Raw genomic sequence first — 19,266 nt, 5'->3', positions numbered from 1 at the left:
CTGACTGGCAGGGAAGCTGCCATGTCATGTTCTGCCTTACACCAACCTCCTCTCCCCTTCCCCCGACCCTGGGTTATCTGATTTGTTATATTTCGTGTGACATGATGTTTTAAAATGTTAGGCTTTAAGTTACGAGATGTACTCACGAGCAAAAAAAAAAATTAAGGCTGTCACACCCTTTAGGCACTGGCCTGTTCTCTTCCTGGATTTGTCTCCATATTCCGCCCCCCGCCTTTCCGGATTTTGCGAGGTGTCGGCCCTTGTGTTGAGCGGGGGGATGGAGGGTTGGAGAGAACAGCAGGTGACCCCTGGGGATGTCGGTCAGGATTCCCATTCCTCGTAATTGTCTGGTGAACTCCCCCTCCCCCACCCCACCCACCCACCTGAGGTGAGGGCAGGCCTCAGGCTCAAGTGGGACGCCTGTCACGGTAGAATAGCCCATGGTGACTCGCACTCTCACACACTGCGCGTTAACCTGCCCTTCCTTCTTACAGGCGGCGATCGAGGCACGGTGAGTTTCCACGGGTCTTTCTCCCTCTGATGCCACCTAAACACCCCCGACTCTGTTCAAAACCAGGGTACATTGGAACCCTCCCCCCCCCACCTTCACACCTGACCCTGAAGGATGCTGAGTTAGCTGGATAGATATGTGAATTGGTCAGTTAACCTCGATAGCAGAGGCTACCTCTCACCTGTTCCCCTGCTTCCCACCCCCAACACCCCCGACACCCAGGTCCCATCAGCCTACCCACCCTTCCCCCGCCACCCCCCCCCCCCCACAAGCCCTCCCCCTAGGTGTGGAAACTAGGGAATTTAGCCCCCCCTCCCCCCACGGTTGAATGGCTGGACAACACTCCCTGGTCAGACACTCAAATGGGGAACGAGCACTTAGGTGAGTGAGGCAACACGGGCGGGCACCTGTGGAATTTATACCCCAGCAAAAGGCAGCACCTTCAGGAGAAAGAGGAAACCCACTGGATATGGAAAGCAGGGAGTAAGTCCGCTGCCAGAGTGATTGGTGATGTACAGGAGCCCGGAGAGGACACTGTGTTCCTGGGGGAGGAAGCAGAACAGTCTCCTGACGTAACCAGGCCTGCAGTCGACCTGAAGCCCACGTCATCGATTGCAATGTACCTTAGCGGTGGGAATCCCAGCAAACGCCCCTGTATGATTGAGGCCAACTATTGACTGGGCACTAGTTGCAATCCCATCTGTAGCTGCGGCCCGGGAGATATTAATTTGATGTGAATGTGATATCCTGTGGCGATGAAGGTAATTGGAAAGTCTGTAACCCTCTCCAGGTGTCTGCCATGCTGCACTCTTATTGCTTTGCTAACAGAGCAATGTGTGTGGCATCTGGTTCTAACAGACAAGTAGGTGAAAGCATCATCACTCTGTGTGACACAGTGTCTGTCACTGGGTCAGTGCTGAGTAATCACAGGGGGTTAGATACAGTGTAAAGCTCCCTCTAGACGGTCTCAAAATATGCCTACTACCCCATTGTCAGAATAACTCCCCTTACTGCTCCCTGTGAAATTTCTATATAATTGCAATATAAATACAGGGGGTCCTTATTCCCTCTTCCCTCAATTGAATGATCCTGTGCCCCCATTTTGGTAAAACAAGCTCCTGCTCACACAGCAAATACAGGTGTTAGTTTGATGGAATGGAAATATCCTTCAGTGCTAACGTTAATGAAAAGGTTGACCAGGATGCTGTCGTTCTTCATCGCCTCACCTCCTGGAGCTATGCACGGGCGACAGTTCCATGTATGGAGGCCGCCCACACGATCATGCTTCGTGTGTGTCGGTGGGGCATTCGACAGAAGGGGGGGGCCTCCCAGTCCTGCCCTTGCTCGATGTCCAGGCATGGGACCCACTATCCAGGGTGGGTCTGTTCAGGTCTGGCAGCATCTGTGGAAAGAGAAGCAGAGTTAACGTTTCGGGTCAGTGACCCTTCTTCGGAACTAGCAAATATTAGAAATGTCAAAGGTTATAAGCAAGTGAGGCGGGGGTGGGGCAAGAGATAACAAAGGAGAAGGTGTAGATTGGACCAGGCCACATAGCTGACCAAAAGATCATGGAGCAAAGGCAAACAATATGTTAATGGTGTGTTGAAAGACAAAGCATTAGTACAGATAGGGTGTTAATGGACTGAAGATTGAACAGCAGCAAGTACAAACATGAAAAAAAACGGTGGGTAAGCAAACTGAACAAAGATGAAATGAAATAAACAAAAACAAAAAATTTTTAAAAAATGTAAAAGAGAAAAAGTAACTGAAAATAAAAGTAAAATGGGGGGCCCATCATGCTCTGAAATTATTGAACTCAATGTTCAGTCCGGCAGGCTGTAGTGTGCCTAATTGGTAAATGAGATGCTGTTCCTCGAGCTTGCGTTGATATTCACTGGAACACTGCAGTAATCCCAGGATAGAGATGTGAGCATGACAGTTCAATAATTTCAGAGCATGACGGGCCCCCCATTTTACGTTTATTTTTAGTTATTTTTTCTTTTTTACAATTTTTACAATTTATTATTTTTTTTGTTTATTTCATCTTTGTTCAGTTTGTTAACACCCTATCTGTACTAATGCTTTGTCTTTCAACACACCATTAATATATTGTTTGTCTTTACTCCATGATCTTCTGGTCAGCTATGTGGCCTTGTCCAATCTACACCTTCTCCTTTGTTATCTCTTGCCCCACCCCCGCCTCACTTGCTTATAAGCTTTGACATTTCTAATATTTGCTAGTTCTGAAAAAAGGTCACTGATCCAAAACGTTAACTCTGCTTCTCTTTCCACAGATGCTGCCAGACCTGCTGAGTGGTTCCAGCATTTCTTGTTTTTATTTCAGATTTCCAGCATCTGCAGTATTTTGCTTTTATAACCAGGGTGGGTCTATGCCTGATTAAGTTCCTGTCCCAACATGTATGGATTTCAGAACAGGAGACAGTTTCCTCTCCCCAGTAAATGCCCCAGTGAGTTACTGCAACCACCCAGTGTGGTTCTAAGCCATGTGCACTAGAAGGTCCCATATCGAATCGCTGGTCTGTACTACGATCACTGATAGCTGCCGGAACAGCGGAAGCAAGTCCGCCTAGACCCCTCCTCCTAACCCCGATGCATGTGAGACATCGGTGAGGCTCAGCTGTGATGCCTTCTGCATGCAAGTAGCCCGGCGCCTCACCGTCCCTGCCCAGCCACCTCAGCCCTGATTGGGGAGGGGTCCCCGGGGGCCACACAGGTCTGTGGGGGCAGCACACATACCCGCAGGGCCATTGCATAGAGGCTCTTTGATGGACATCTCCATACGAAAACACGGCACTCCATAATAATGTCCAAAATACTTTTATTAAGAATCAACATTCATTTTCTGAAGAAACCTAGACAATCCGATAAAATTCTAACGGAAACAACGCTGTTAAGATCTTTAATTGCCAAAGTAACGCACTTTTTGAATCAAGATTTTTACTCCAGGCCCTCCTGGGGGCCACAACCCCATTGCCATCTGCCCCAGTGGGTCTACAGCTCAGCAGCTGTAGACTATGGCCTCAGCCTCGGGCTAGATTTGTACCCAGCCATGTTAGACTCTGTCCTGGGGGCCGGAGGAGCCGAACTCCCCCCTCACCTACTCCACAGAGGGCAGGAATGTGAGGGGAGGGAAGGTGAGGGTACAGCTCCCATCCTGATGGAAACCCTGGAGCAGTTAAACGTGCCCCTTTGGATCTCTCCACCCTGCCCTACTTGTCCACCAATGACTAACACCATTGACCGCGGTGTGTAAATCCACCATCGCTTCAGGCCCACAGCATCCGCGTGTAAATGGCGAATCGGTCGGACATCTGCGCCAAAACTGCAGGTTGCTCAGAAGCCAAATCTGACCGGGCCTTGGGTCTTTGCTACCCTTTGTCGTGGGGGTGTTTAAGCCACCGGTGAACGATGTTCCAGAGGTCGAGGTCGGCCGTGGTGGGTGGGTGGTGTCGGGGGGTTTCCCGAATTCTGCCTCCCTCCCCTCCCCTCGCCGATCTCGGGCATTGTGCTTGAGAGGAAAGTGCTGGGCAAGGAGCTGGGTACAAAAAAAGACGGGGAGGCCTGGAGGGAAATTCAGGGAACCAGGTCCAAACTAACAAAGGATCAGTCTTACACTGCGCATAAGTAATGTGGAACTGGCAAGGGAACTCCACCCACCCCACCCCCAAACTACAATTCCCAGAATCATTTAAGGAACAGTTTGATTCTGAGATGGGAACGAAGGGGCTGGGGGATGGGGTATAAATTGACCCTAGACGGATGAGTTTAGCTGAGCAGACTGCCTTTGTGTTCTACTTCCGTATTTGCTCGGCTGCCCTTTTATTCTACCTCTCTTTAGCATTGAGACCACTGACAACCCCATCAGTGAGAATAGTGAGGCGATCGAACCGCCAGGGCGGAACCTGGGACGTTCCCAGTCAGTGTGCTCAGCACCACTCTGGGTGATCCAGTTACCAGCTGAACCATCAGGGGGAGCTTCCTCTCTAATTGATAACGTTATCTTTATTTAACTAGTCGCGGCAGAGAGAGACGAACTGGCAGGACAAGTGTACTTAAGGCCGACAGGGCAGCAAGCCTGAATTTGAACTCGCAGCTCAAAGCCTCCACCCGGAGCTCGTGCTGACCTACCTGTCCAGTTACATCTCCGGCCTTCTAGAAACAAAACAAAAGCTGCGAAGATAGATATTGGATAGGGTTCAAAATTGTTCGGGATTTAAAATGGGTCCTGATAGTGAGACTCCCTTTATCGAGGGGGTCCTGATAGTGAGACTCACTCCAGACTAGGGGTCCTGATAGTGAGACTCCCTTTATCGAGGGGGTCCTGATAGTGAGACTCACTCCAGACTAGGGGTCCTGACAGTGAGACTCCCTCTATCGAGGGGGTCCTGACAGTGAGACTCCCTCTATCGAGGGGGTCCTGATAGTGAGACTCCCTTTATCGAGGGGGTCCTGATAGTGAGACTCACTCCAGACTAGGGGTCCTGATAGTGAGACTCCCTCTATCGAGGGGGTCCTGATAGTGAGACTCCCTCTATCAAGGGGGTCCTGATAGTGAGACTCCCTCTAGACTAGGGGTCCTGATAGTGAGTCTCCCTCTAGACTAGGGGGTCCTGATAGTGAGACTCCCTCTATCGAGGGGGTCCTGATAGTGAGACTCCCTCTATCGAGGGGGTCCTGATAGTGAGACTCCCTCTATCGAGGGGGTCCTGATAGTGAGACTCCCTTTATCGAGGGGGTCCTGATAGTGAGACTCCCTTTATCGAGGGGGTCCTGATAGTGAGACTCCCTTTATCGAGGGGGTCCTGATAGTGAGACTCCCTCTATCGAGGGGGTCCTGATAGTGAGACTCCCTTTATCGAGGGGGTCCTGATGCTGAGACTCACTCCAGACTAGGCGTCCTGATAGTGAGACTCCCTCTATCGAGGGGGTCCTGATAGTGAGACTCCCTCTATCGAGGGGGTCCTGATAGTGAGACTCCCTCTATCGAGGGGGTCCTGATAGTGAGACTCCCTCTATCGAGGGGGTCCTGATAGTGAGACTCCCTCTTTCAAGGGGGTCCTGAAAGTTAGACTCCCTCAAACGAGGGGGTCCTGAAAGTTAGACTCCCTCAAACGAGGGGGTCCTGATAGTTAGACTCCCTCAAACGAGGGGGTCCTGACAGTGAGACTCCCTCTATCAAGGGGGTCCTGATAGTTAGACTCCCTCTATCGAGGGGTTCCTGATAGTGAGACTCCCTCCATCGAGGGATCCCTGATAGTGAGACTCCCTCCATCGAGGGATCCCTGATAGTGAGACTCCCTCCATCGAGGGATCCCTGATAGTGAGACTCCCTCCATCGAGGGATCCCTGATAGTGAAACTCCCTCTATCGAGGGGTGCCTGATAGCGAGACTCCCTCTATCGAGGGGGTCCTGATAGCGAGACTCCCGATAGGGAGACTCCCTCTATCGAGGGGTTCCTGATAGGGAGACTCCCTCTATCGAGGGGTTCCTGATAGGGAGACTCCCTCTATCGAGGGGTTCCTGATGGGGAGACTCCCTCTATCGAGGGGTTCCTGATAGGGAGACTCCCTCTATCGAGGGGTTCCTGATGGGGAGACTCCCTCTATCGAGGGGTTCCTGATGGGGAGACTCCCTCTATCGAGGGGTTCCTGATAGGGAGACTCCCTCTATCCAGGGGTTCCTGATAGGGAGACTCCCTCTATCGAGGGGTTCCTGATAGGGGGACTCCCTCTATCGAGGGGTTCCTGATAGGGGGACTCCCTCTATCGAGGGGTTCCTGATAGGGAGACTCCCTCTATCCAGGGGTTCCTGATAGGGAGACTCCCTCTATCCAGGGGTTCCTGATAGGGAGACTCCCTCTATCCAGGGGTTCCTGATAGGGAGACTCCCTCTATCCAGGGGTTCCTGATAGGGAGACTCCCTCTATCCAGGGGTTCCTGATAGGGAGACTCCCTCTATCCAGGGGTTCCTGATAGGGAGACTCCCTCTATCCAGGGGTTCCTGATAGGGAGACTCCCTCTATCCAGGGGTTCCTGATAGGGAGACTCCCTCTATCGAGGGGTTCCTGATAGGGAGACTCCCTCTATCGAGGGGTTCCTGATAGGGAGACTCCCTCTATCCAGGGGTTCCTGATAGGGAGACTCCCTCTATCCAGGGGTTCCTGATAGGGAGACTCCCTCTATCCAGGGGTTCCTGATAGGGAGACTCCCTCTATCGAGGGGTTCCTGATAGGGAGACTCCCTCTATCGAGGAGTTCCTGATAGGGAGACTCCCTCTATCCAGGGGTTCCTGATAGGGAGACTCCCTCTATCCAGGGGTTCCTGATAGGGAGACTCCCTCTATCCAGGGGTTCCTGATAGGGAGACTCCCTCTATCCAGGGGTTCCTGATAGGGAGACTCCCTCTATCGAGGGGTTCCTGATAGGGAGACTCCCTCTATCGAGGGGTTCCTGATAGGGAGACTCCCTCTATCGAGGGGTTCCTGATAGGGAGACTCCCTCTATCCAGGGGTTCCTGATAGGGAGACTCCCTCTATCCAGGGGTTCCTGATAGGGAGACTCCCTCTATCCAGGGGTTCCTGATAGGGAGACTCCCTCTATCCAGGGGTTCCTGATAGGGAGACTCCCTCTATCCAGGGGTTCCTGATAGGGAGACTCCCTCTATCCAGGGGTTCCTGATAGGGAGACTCCCTCTATCCAGGGGTTCCTGATAGGGAGACTCCCTCTATCCAGGGGTTCCTGATAGGGAGACTCCCTCTATCCAGGGGTTCCTGATAGGGAGACTCCCTCTATCCAGGGGTTCCTGATAGGGAGACTCCCTCTATCCAGGGGTTCCTGATAGGGAGACTCCCTCTATCCAGGGGTTCCTGATAGGGAGACTCCCTCTATCCAGGGGTTCCTGATAGGGAGACTCCCTCTATCCAGGGGTTCCTGATAGGGAGACTCCCTCTATCCAGGGGTTCCTGATAGGGAGACTCCCTCTATCCAGGGGTTCCTGATAGGGAGACTCCCTCTATCCAGGAGTTCCTGATAGGGAGACTCCCTCTATCCAGGGGTTCCTGATAGGGAGACTCCCTCTATCCAGGGGTTCCTGATAGGGAGACTCCCTCTATCCAGGGGTTCCTGATAGGGAGACTCCCTCTATCCAGGGGTTCCTGATAGGGAGACTCCCTCTATCCAGGGGTTCCTGATAGGGAGACTCCCTCTATCCAGGGGTTCCTGATAGGGAGACTCCCTCTATCCAGGGGTTCCTGATAGGGAGACTCCCTCTATCCAGGGGTTCCTGATAGGGAGACTCCCTCTATCCAGGGGTTCCTGATAGGGAGACTCCCTCTATCCAGGGGTTCCTGATAGGGAGACTCCCTCTATCCAGGGGTTCCTGATAGGGAGACTCCCTCTATCCAGGGGTTCCTGATAGGGAGACTCCCTCTATCCAGGGGTTCCTGATAGGGAGACTCCCTCTATCCAGGGGTTCCTGATAGGGAGACTCCCTCTATCCAGGGGTTCCTGATAGGGAGACTCCCTCTATCCAGGGGTTCCTGATAGCGAGATTCCCTCTAGACAGGGGGTCCGGATAGTGAGACTCCCTCTATTGAGGGATTCCTGATAGCGAGTCTCCCATTATCGAGGTGATCCTGACAGTGACTCCCTCTATCGAGGGTGTCCTGATATCGAGACTCCCTCTATCGAGGGTGTCCTGATATCGAGACTCCCTCTATCGAGGGGGTCCTGATAGGGAGACTCCCTCTCGACAGGGGGTCCGGATCGTGAGACTCCCTCTATTGAGGGATTCCTGATAGCGAGACTCCCATTATCGAGGTGATCCTGACAGTGACTCCCTCTATCGAGGGTGTCCTGATATCGAGACTCCCTCTATCGAGGGGGTCCTGATAGGGAGACTCCCTCTATCGAGGGGTTCCTGATAGGGAGACTCCCTCTATCCAGGGGTTCCTGATAGGGAGACTCCCTCTATCCAGGGGTTCCTGATAGGGAGACTCCCTCTATCCAGGGGTTCCTGATAGGGAGACTCCCTCTATCCAGGGGTTCCTGATAGGGAGACTCCCTCTATCCAGGGGTTCCTGATAGGGAGACTCCCTCTATCGAGGGGTTCCTGATAGGGAGACTCCCTCTATCCAGGGGTTCCTGATAGGGAGACTCCCTCTATCGAGGGGTTCCTGATAGGGAGACTCCCTCTATCGAGGGGTTCCTGATAGGGAGACTCCCTCTATCCAGGGGTTCCTGATAGGGAGACTCCCTCTATCCAGGGGTTCCTGATAGGGAGACTCCCTCTATCCAGGGGTTCCTGATAGGGAGACTCCCTCTATCCAGGGGTTCCTGATAGGGAGACTCCCTCTATCGAGGGGTTCCTGATAGGGAGACTCCCTCTATCCAGGGGTTCCTGATAGGGAGACTCCCTCTATCGAGGGGTTCCTGATAGGGAGACTCCCTCTATCCAGGGGTTCCTGATAGCGAGATTCCCTCTAGACAGGGGGTCCGGATAGTGAGACTCCCTCTATTGAGGGATTCCTGATAGCGAGTCTCCCATTATCGAGGTGATCCTGACAGTGACTCCCTCTATCGAGGGTGTCCTGATATCGAGACTCCCTCTATCGAGGGTGTCCTGATATCGAGACTCCCTCTATCGAGGGGGTCCTGATAGGGAGACTCCCTCTCGACAGGGGGTCCGGATCGTGAGACTCCCTCTATTGAGGGATTCCTGATAGCGAGACTCCCATTATCGAGGTGATCCTGACAGTGACTCCCTCTATCGAGGGTGTCCTGATATCGAGACTCCCTCTATCGAGGGGGTCCTGATAGGGAGACTCCCTCTATCGAGGGGGTCCTGATCGGGAGACTCCCTGTATAGAGGGGGTCCTGATCGGGAGACTCCCTGTATAGAGGGGGTCCTGAAAAGGGGGTCCTCGACAGTGAGACGCCTTCTTTAAAATGGTGAGATTGGCTCTTTAAAAAAAGGGTCAGATTCTAAGAGCCTCTTTGAAAGGGGTCACTGATGGTCAGATGCCCTCTTTTATCGGAGCCTTTGATGGAAAGGTGCCTTTTTTATTAGGGATCTGAATGAAGAGGGACCCCCACCCTCTTTTTAAAGGGGATCTTAATGATGTGACTCTTGACAGGAAACCTCTGGCGAGACATGTATTAGACAACACTCATTCTCTTTAACCTCCATGTCTAACAAATTGGAGGCTCATCACAAGACATTCTGCTCTTTCAATGCCTTTTTGAAACAGGGCGTCACCGAATCTGGGAACACTTCAGATTGAAACAGCCCATTAAACACTCAGCAGGCAACCCATTGACAGACTTGTTCCAGGGACTGTGAGTCCATGTCCACTGCACTATGTATCGAGTCTAGAGCAAAGAAACATGCCAGTCGGCCTAACTGGTCTGGGCCAGCTCCGAACGGGTCTCCTCCCGTGCTGTTCATGACTATCGACGTATTTCTATTGGGTGAGTATTACAGGGCAAGGTCACACAAATCCCTTGGTAACCATGTTGCTATTGGCCAAATTCAAAGGGCAATTGATGTCAAATGAATGGCCTTCGAAATGGGCAATGGTAGACAGGCTTGCGTTTACTAATTTTGAACTGCCGTCCCTCTCCTGAAGGTGCAAACCTACAGCGTGGGGTTGGTGGGGGGGGGGGGGGGGGTACAGATTCCACAGCCACTCTTCACTCCTCCTTTACCTCACAAATCGCCATGCTTTGCCTGCGAGCCTTGGACAGTAGTGTGGGAGGGACGTTCAACACACAGGGCACCACCACAGCCAAGAGCCAATGATTAAACAAGTATGTTCACTAGGCAGGAGTCACTGGATAGCAAGAAAGAGTGGGAACCCTGGCTGGTTCCACACCCCCAAGCTGCCACTCCCCAACCCCGGCCACAAACCACACAACTCAGGGGTGCTAAGGCCAAGTGTAGGACCGACCTTTGTGTTGCCCTGGGCGAGATCAGCCAGCTCGGCACAAGGCTGGGATAATGGAGCGCAGCGCCTTCTGCTCGGTAAACTTCAGTAAACGCACCTTGAGCCGTGCAGGCGCTCACAGATCCACTGTGGGGAACCTCGTCCTGCAGCAACTGTGGGGCCCCTTCTCTCCCCTTCCTCAGAACATTTTTGTCGTGTACTTGATGGCTTCTGACTGCGCGTCCGCCCCGGTCGAATGCTGCACCACTTCGACTTCACTGGTGCGTTTAATTGGCCCCTTCACCTTGCTCCAGAAGAAAAGCAGAGTGAAACAAAGGGCAACGACGCTTAGGAAGCATAGTGATCCGATGGTGAAGACGACCGACAGGGTCTTCTCATTGAGGACAGAGCCCAACGGCACCACTGAGCCATGACTGGTGTTGACCCCCGGCTGCCAGGTGGAAAGGTCAAGGGTTATGTTTGGTATAAACCCTCGCACCTGGAGAATAGCCCTGGCGGTATCAGTGCCCCCGGCATTACTGGCAGTGCACTGGTAGGTGCCGCTATCCTGCGACTGAGCGTACCAAATCTCCAGGGAGCCGTCACTGCGCACCCTGAGTCTGCCGTGGCGCCCGCTACTCATGACTCGTTGCTGAGGTGTGGACCACTCGATGGCAGGAGTTGGCACCCCTTCGGCTTTGCACTGAAAGCTTGCCGTCTCCCCTTCGCCCACCGTGGCAAGCTGCAACGTTGAGCTCGGGATCCTGGCTCTGCTGCAAGTGAAATAACCGGGCGGAAGGATCGCCCCGAAGTCCTTGAAGGCCTTGCCCTGGGCTGACTCGGGGCTGGCGCAGACAGGCTCTCGGCCCTCGAAGCTCAGCCGTGCCCTCCTCGCAACGAGCCACAAGAGCCTGCAGTCACAGGCCAGCGGGTTGGCATCCAGGCGGAGGGTTGCCAGGCTCCCCACGGAGTGGAACGCTGACTCCTCCAGGGTCTCCAGCCCATTGCCGGAGATGTTGAGCACCTGAAGGCGGCTCAGACCCCGAAAGGCAGACGGTTCGATCACAGAGAGCTTCCCACCGACCAGATGCAGCTCCCGGAGGCGGACTAACTCCTCCAGTAAGCCCCCCTGGATCACCGTGATGGGATTGTAGGACAGGTCTAAAAACTGGAGATACACCATGTGCTTCATGGAGTCATATGGGACTGAGGGGAGGTTGCAGTTGGTGATGGAGAGTGAGGTTAGGTTGAGACCGTGAAGGGAGTCTGGGGTCAGCGTGCTGAGCCTCGGCCATCGCTCGATCTCCAGAACTCGGAGATTGTACAACTGCTGAAACGAATCGTCCTGGAGCGTGGTGGTGTTTAACCTGCGGAACCTCAGTACGGTCAGACTGCGGAGATGAGAAAGTGCGGTGGTGGGGACGGCACTGGAATGGGTCTTCCCCAGGGAGAGGTGCTGCAGGCCGCTCAGACCAACGAAGGCTCGGGGCGCCACGTAGACCAGATCCTCTCCCAGCTCCAGCTGGCGGAGACTAGGAAGTGCCTCGAACGTCTCATCCAGCAGAATGATAAGAGGATTCTGGCAGACGTCCAACACAGTGAGCTTGGGCATCGCTGCAAACATCCCCGGCCAGATAGTCCTCAGGCGGTTCTTTCTCAGCCGCAGCGTGCGTAAGCCCTGCAAGCCGTCCAGCGCTGCAGGATCCATGTTGGAGATTCGGTTCTCACTGAGGTCCAGATCCTCCAGCTCCGGCAAGTTGACGAACTCGCCCGGCCTGATTGATGTGATGAGGTTCCTGCTGAGATCCAGCACCCTGGTCTCTGAGGGGACACCTTCAGGAGGAGCAGTGAGCTCCCTCCCACGACAGAGAACAGTTCCATTCCTCGTCCAGCAGTCACAGGATGAAGGACATCCCTGTGTACAGCCACCCAGGAACACCAGTAGGATCAGTACAAGAGTAGGCCTCAGGCAGCTCAGACCCTTGACGCCCACCTGGGCATTTCCAGTGACTGTCATCTCTTCCATCTGAGCATAGAAAGCACAGAATGAGATAAAGGTCATTCATACTAGGCCCCACCCCTCCCGTAAACCATAAGCAATCTACCCGATCATTGCCTCACCCACTCATCTTCCCGCTGCAGCCCATGTACATGCTCCCCTATCTATCGCGGCCATTTAATCTCCTCCCACAGCCCATGCCCAATCCATCCTCTCAGGGTTTGCAACCCAATCATTTAATCCAGCAGCAGGCCCGCCAATCACCGAGAAGGTTGTAGGACGGGTCAGCGCTGGGTATACACTTTGAAAGGAGAAATTTTCAGGGTGAGGGTGAAAAACTGGGGATGTCAAAGGGCTGGCACAGGCCCGATGGGCCAGATGGCCTCCGTTTGTACTCTGCTGATTGCATTACCTGAAGAGGAGGAAATTGCCGAATTGCTCGCTAGCCCCTGGATATTGGAGAGAAGTATCTGTAAATCCTCGTTATTTTCTGTAACCTTGGCACAGGAAGCTGCTTACCTGATAATGTCGAGAGAGCCCCCTCAGCTCCCTGTCCCGGTGGGAAAGCTCCACAGTCGCAGGCTGAAGGTTTTCCTTTAGACCACTGCCAAGATCCTCTGGGTGTGAATAACTTGCAAGTCATCAGCTTTTTTGGTGTTCAAGCTCCAACTTTGGGCTCATTTGGAATGGAGTTGTAATCATTTCTCTGGCAGTCTTGGTTGGAAATATCCTGCTGGGGGGGGAGGGGAATGTAACAAGAGACAGCTCCCCACCTTTCTCAGAACAAACTGAGTCTTCGTGGCGGAACAGTCGGACCATTTGCCATGGTTCAGATGACACTTCTTGGGAGGCAGGGAGAGAGTTACAGAGGGGAGGAAGAGAGAGACGGTGGACTGACCAACCAACAGGAGAAGGAAACTCAGGGAAGAGAGAGAGAGAGAGAAGGAGACGGAAACAGAGGGAGAGAAACGGAAGGAGAAAGAGAGACAGAAAGCGGACAATAATGCAATAAAGCGTCATACACTTTATCAGAAGCCAGTCACTTTCCACAACAAACCCTATGTTGTTGATAGCAGGTTCACTAATGATTCCTAAAATGATTAATTATGTATTGATAATGTACATTAGTAGTGGGATCCCTCGTCGCTGGTTGCCGAGTCTCCCTCTGCCTCAGTACTTTGTGGGTCGGCAAGCAGCTTAATGTTGATGTGACAGTTTGTGACAGAGTAGGGACAGCTGCATCCATTTATACACTGGCATCTTAACCTCTGAAAAAAGAGCACCGGTGTCTGGTATCAGACTATCAGACGTTCATGGAGCCTTGCCCTTCTTTTAGCTCTTTGAAGGCAGAAGCACAGAGGTACAGTCAAGTGCAGCCTGGCAGAAGCAATAGGAATCTTTTTCTGCTATCTTGTGCTGTGGGCCTGTGTCTCAGAGATCTGGGCTGATACTGCAAACTGATTTCACATCCCCCCTCCAGAGACTTGAGGCCATAATAACGATGATAATCCCAGTATCACAACCCTCCGGGTTCAATTAGACGACCAATTAGGTATCCACTGTAAAATATTTCCACTTGATTTCTTTATTATCTGTGTGTTTATAGTGGCATAATTGTGGTCATTGGCTCAGTTGTGCAGCAGCCAATTCTGAATCACCCGTGCCGTATTAGATACTGTGAAGGGATCGACGCTACGTCCAATGCGAATCTTTCCGAATTCCTTTGGTGTGAAACTTTACTGGGACAAACTTGGCTTGCAGTGCAGAGAGCAAAAGCACCACTCGGTGTGGTGACTGAGATCCACGCCCTGATCTCTGCTGCATCAGCCAAACTCAACTGGGGTGGGCCGTGTGCGGGGTGGTGGTGGGAGCATTTAGGGGTGCTCTGTCACCTCCTCCAGCCCCGACAACCCTCCGAGATCTCTGCGCTCCTCCAATTCTGGCCTCTTGAGCATTCCCAATTCCCATCGCTCCACCATTGGCGGCCGTGCCTTCAGCTGCCTGGAGCCCTAAGCTTGGAATTCCCTCCCTAAACCTCTCCACCTCTCTCTCCTCCTTTAAGACGCTCCTTAAAACCGACCTCTTTGACCGAGCTGCTGGGATCACCTGTCCTAATATCTTCTTATGTGGCTTAGTGTCAAATTTTGTTTGATAACCTTCCTGTGAAGCCCCTTGGGGATGTATGTCTAAAGGCGCTGTGTACATGCAAGTTGTTGTTGTTGTTTCTGCAGTTGGCCTCGGTATCCCTGGGCTACCAAGAGTTTCCAAAGAGGAGGCAGCGCGCCTGGACCTGATCACGAGTGTGCGAGGGCGTGTGATGCCACTCGCAGTCAAGTAGCCTGCCAGCACTCTGTAGGCTTCCAAGGGATGAATGATTGCTGGATGCAGCTGGCCACCTGTGGGGATATAGCCCCAACACTGAGGCAGTATCTTTGGGGTGAGGGGGGGGGTGTGGGGGGGTGCAGTGATGCAGGGGGTAATGGGCAAAAGAAAAAGACACCAATAATATAAGATGTGCATTTCTGTAGCACCTTTCACAACCTCAGGATGTCTCAAAGTGCTTCACAGCCAGTGAAGCACTTTTGAAGTGCAGTCACTGGTGTAGAAAACGCAGCAGCCAATTTAGAATCATAGAATAATTACAGCACAGAAGGAGGCCATTTGACCCATCGTGTCTTTGCCTGCTTCCTGCAAGAGCAACACAGCAAGCTCCCACAAACAACAATGTGATAATAACCAGATCATCTGTTTTAGTGATGTTGGTTAAGGGATAAGATATTGGGCCCCAGGACACCGGGGTGAACTCCCCCCACCCCTGCTCCTCTTCAAAATAGCGGCCGTGGGATCTTTTGCATCCACCCGAGATGGAAGACGGGGCCTCGGTTTAGCGCCTCATCCAAAAGACGGCGACTCCAACAGTGCAGCACTCCCTCAGTACTGGCGCTGAGGTGTGTCAGTCTGGATTACATGCACGAGTCTCTGGAGTGGGTCTGGCACCCTCGATTCTGACTCGGAGGCAGGGATTGTGCAAAAAAAAACAAAAACCGAGCATGGCCCTGGCTTGCAGAGATCTTCCGGGGATGGGGACGGGAGTGCTGTTGGTGGGGGTTTGTGGTCTCATGGTCACAGCACTAATTCCTCTCCAGACAGTTGCAGCCGTGCGAAAGTAAATCCGTAATCTTCTTTGTGATGCAGAGTCCAGTTCACTGAGGATTCAGTCTCTTGTACCTTGCCCTTTCAGTCGTCGGAGCACCTCCCTCCTCACTCGATGGCGAACCCTGCAGCGTAGTGCGTGAATAAAAGCCGGGAGCCCAGGTGAGGTGTGTAAAATGAGCGTGGGCGCGAGGTTCCCACCCCCCCCCCTTTGTTCGCCTGCTGCAGATGTGAAACAGAGGCCTAGTGCCCCAGGCTGTGCGATCTGCCCCGTGAGAGTAGGATTTTTCTTCAGTGGGGAAAGGTTTGCAGGGAAATGGGAGAAAGAGTGGGCGGGGGGCGGGGGCAGGGGCGGGTGGGAGTGCGACTAATTGGATAGCTCTTTCAAAGAGCCAGCACAGGCACGATGGGCTGAATGGCCTCCTCCTGCTCTGTATCGTTCTATAATTCCTTGAATCGCTGTCCCTGAAACTCTGCACTTAGGTTAAACTCTCTGATTTTTATTTTATCCAAAGCTTTGACAAAAGAAATTCCTTAATATATTTCTCTAATTTCTTCGACTTCAGAGAAACCATCTGTCTTCCTTTCTTTTAAAAACTAAATCCCACCCCTCTCTCTCTCTCAGTTGTATCTAGAAATTTGTATTCTAGCATACATTTTGCTTTATAACCTTCCATCAGTGGTTGACGTTTGTTTTAATGTGGACGTCGCTGGCATTTTTTGCCCCCTCCCTTGAGGCGATGGGGGTTGGGGGCCGCCACGTTGAACCGCTGCAGTCCGCGTGGTGGCGAGAAACAACATGAAACCTACCGTCCTCGCCCGGTCTGGGCCGATATGTGACTCCATCCCCGGGCCGACGTGGTCTGCCCCGGCGAATTGGCCCAGCGAGACGCTCCATTGTGTCATATCTACACCGCACGGACCGCATTGGGTCAAGAAGGCAGCCCCATCCCCGCCCAGGGATGGGCAACAAATGCAGGAGGCCCTACCAGCGACGCCCACCTCCTGTGAGTAAGAAATAATCTTTAAAAATAAAACCGGTGATAAAGGGGATGATAAATTTTTAAAGGACGCCATCCCAGGTGGCAGTGTCAGTCACCCGGAGTAGATTGAAGCCTTTCTGTCAGAAACCAGGCCTGTGTGCGTTAATATTTGAAGGGCAGGGTCTGAGTCATTGTGTGGGGAGGGTGGCGGGGGGGGGGATGGTTTGAGGTGACAGTCCCTCAGGGGAAGGGAAGGAGGGGGAAGGGAGGAATTACAAATGCTGTGAGGCAGCCAAGCATCAGATAGCAGCTCAGAGCATCAATGGGAGGCAACACCATCATTCCTGCTGAAGCCATGAACAGCAATAATTAGCGGGCGGCAGCAGGTTAATAGCTTCATCCTGTGCCATGTGGAGCTTCCCTGCACCTTCTTGTTTTAATTTTACAAAGCAGTGATTGACGTGCGTGCTCCGAGAGCAGATATTCTTTGAGGCAGAAGGCCGTTGCCATGGGTGATGCGACTCATGAGTGAAAGAGTGATGGGTTCCCCCAGAGTCGGTACTGAGCACTGTGCTGGAATTACAAGCTGCGCTGGCTGGACTGATGTTCACTGACCATTCTCGGAGCTTCAGTGCGTTTTTGTACATGGTGTGTGTATTGAGGAGTGAGCTATGCTGGAGGACTGAGAAATCTCAGCCCTCGAATGAAGTGAACAGGGACAAAATCACGTTCTGGCTGAATGTGCCGTCCTCAGGCTCTTGGGTCTTGAAAGGAAGTGATTGAGTGGGGACTTACAGAATCTGACAAGCAGTCAGCCGTTGATCAGTGGGGTAGATCTATCTCCCACCTCATTCAGAAGGTTGTGTGAGCGTAGAATCCAGGCCAACACTCCCAGTGCCAGTACTGAGGGAGTGCCGCACTGTCGGCGGGTCAGCACTGAGGGAGTGCCGCACTGTCGGCGGGTCAGCACTGAGGGAGCGCCGCACTGTCGGCGGGTCAGCACTGAGGGAGCGCCGCACTGTCGGCGGGTCAGCACTGAGGGAGCGCCGCACTGTCGGCGGGTCAGCACTGAGGGAGCGCCGCACTGTCGGCGGGTCAGCACTGAGGGAGCGCCGCACTGTCGGCGGGTCAGCACTGAGGGAGCGCCGCACTGTCGGCGGGTCAGCACTGAGGGAGCGCCGCACTGTCGGCGGGTCAGCACTGAGGGAGCGCCGCACTGTCGGCGGGTCAGCACTGAGGGGGCGCCGCACTGTCGGCGGGTCAGCACTGAGGGGGCGCCGCACTGTCGGCGGGTCAGCACTGAGGGGGCGCCGCACTGTCGGCGGGTCAGCACCGAGGGGGCGCCGCACTGTCGGCGGGTCAGCACTGAGGGAGCGCCGCACTGTCGGCGGGTCAGCACTGAGGGAGCGCCGCACTGTCGGCGGGTCAGCACTGAGGGGGCGCCGCACTGTCCGAGTGTCAGTACTCAGGGAGCGCCGCACTGTCGGTGGGTCAGTACTGAGGGGGCGCCGCACTGTCGGCGGGTCAGTACTGAGAGGGCGCCGCACTGTCCGAGTGTCAGTACTCAGGGAGTGCTGCACTGTCGGTGGGTGAGTACTGAGGGAGTGCCGCACTGTCCGAGTGTCAGTACTCAGGGAGTGCCGCATTGATGAGACATTTATCCAAGGCCTCCCTATGACCTCTCAGGTGTTTAAAAAATTGTATGGCCACCATTTGGAAGAGCAGGGGCATGCTTACCACTGTCCTGGGCTCAAGTTTATCCCTTAATCAATACCTAAAAACCTGATCTGGGTCATTATCACGTTGCTGTTTGTGGGATCTTGCTGTGTTTCCTTCTTTCCAACAGTAACTACACTTCAAAAAGCTCTTCATTGGCTGTAACGCACTTTGGGACATCCTGAGGTTCTGAAAGATACTATAGAAATGCCAGTCTTTCATTACAGAGGCGGTAAACCCAAATTCAGACTGTGTGATGAGTCTTGTCTTCAGTGGAGTGAGGATGCGGGCAGGAGGAAGAGAGTGTCAAATGAGGTATTTGGAGGAAGGAAGGTGTAGAATTCTGGCTAAATGTATTTTCTGTTGCTCTGTTCATCACTTGTGGAGTTGATTTCTTATTAAAATGCCTGCCTTTAGTTCCACTGATGGATCAGTAGGTACAGATTATAACCCTGTGTACTGCTGAGTGATACAGAGCAGAGGAATGCCCAGCATTCGTTTCCAGACTGCAATTCCTGCCAGGGCAAGACAATTGGTTCCATGGTTCCAGTTCCTGCTCGCTCTCCTCCCTATCTCTGTTGCCTCCTCCAAACCCTACAACCGTCCGAGATCTCTGCGCTCTTCCAATTCCAGCCTCTTGCGCATCCCCCAATTCCCATCGCTCCACCATTGGCGGCAGTGCCTTCAGCTGCCTGGGGCCTAAGCTCTGGAATTCCCTCCCTAAACCTCGCCCCCTCTCTCTCCTCCTTTAAGACGCTCCTTAAAACCGACCTCCTTGACCGAGTTTTTTGGTTGCCTGTACTAATATCTCCTTATGTGGCTCGGAGTCAAATTTGGTTTGATAATTGCTCCTGGGAAGCAGGCTTGGGATGTTTTTACTATGGTATATAATTGCAAACCATTGTTATTGTTGGTAAGAGTGTGTGTGTGTGTGTGTGTGTGTGTGTGTGTGTGTGTGTGT

The 19,266-nt window shown here is 53.1% G+C and overlaps 2 protein-coding genes across 3 annotated transcripts in view; one reads left to right on the top strand and one right to left on the bottom strand.

The window, feature by feature from the left end:
- Window positions 1-19,266, top strand: part of LOC137357001 (semaphorin-4B-like) — a 94,084-nt gene that overhangs the window by 29,665 nt on the left and 45,153 nt on the right. The window contains exon 1 of one of the 2 annotated variants that reach the window (XM_068022930.1): window positions 18,568-18,620. The exons of the other annotated variant lie outside the window; for it this stretch is intronic. Within the exon in view, the coding sequence (XP_067879031.1) occupies window positions 18,589-18,620 (32 nt within the window). The 5' untranslated portion in view covers window positions 18,568-18,588. Of the gene's footprint in view, window positions 1-18,567; window positions 18,621-19,266 lie in introns of those variants that run through there. 2 annotated transcript variants of the gene reach the window in all.
- LOC137356884 (leucine-rich repeat and immunoglobulin-like domain-containing nogo receptor-interacting protein 1) lies at window positions 10,654-12,516 on the bottom strand. Its single transcript, XM_068022723.1, has one exon. It carries the CDS (start codon window positions 12,514-12,516, stop codon window positions 10,654-10,656), a length of 1,863 nt encoding a protein of 620 aa, XP_067878824.1.

Source organism: Heterodontus francisci, chromosome 46 (assembly GCF_036365525.1).
Source record: "Heterodontus francisci isolate sHetFra1 chromosome 46, sHetFra1.hap1, whole genome shotgun sequence".
NCBI lineage: Eukaryota > Metazoa > Chordata > Chondrichthyes > Heterodontiformes > Heterodontidae > Heterodontus > Heterodontus francisci.
Note: the sequence above shows the minus strand (reverse complement) of the source record. Positions and strands in the feature narration are given on the sequence as shown.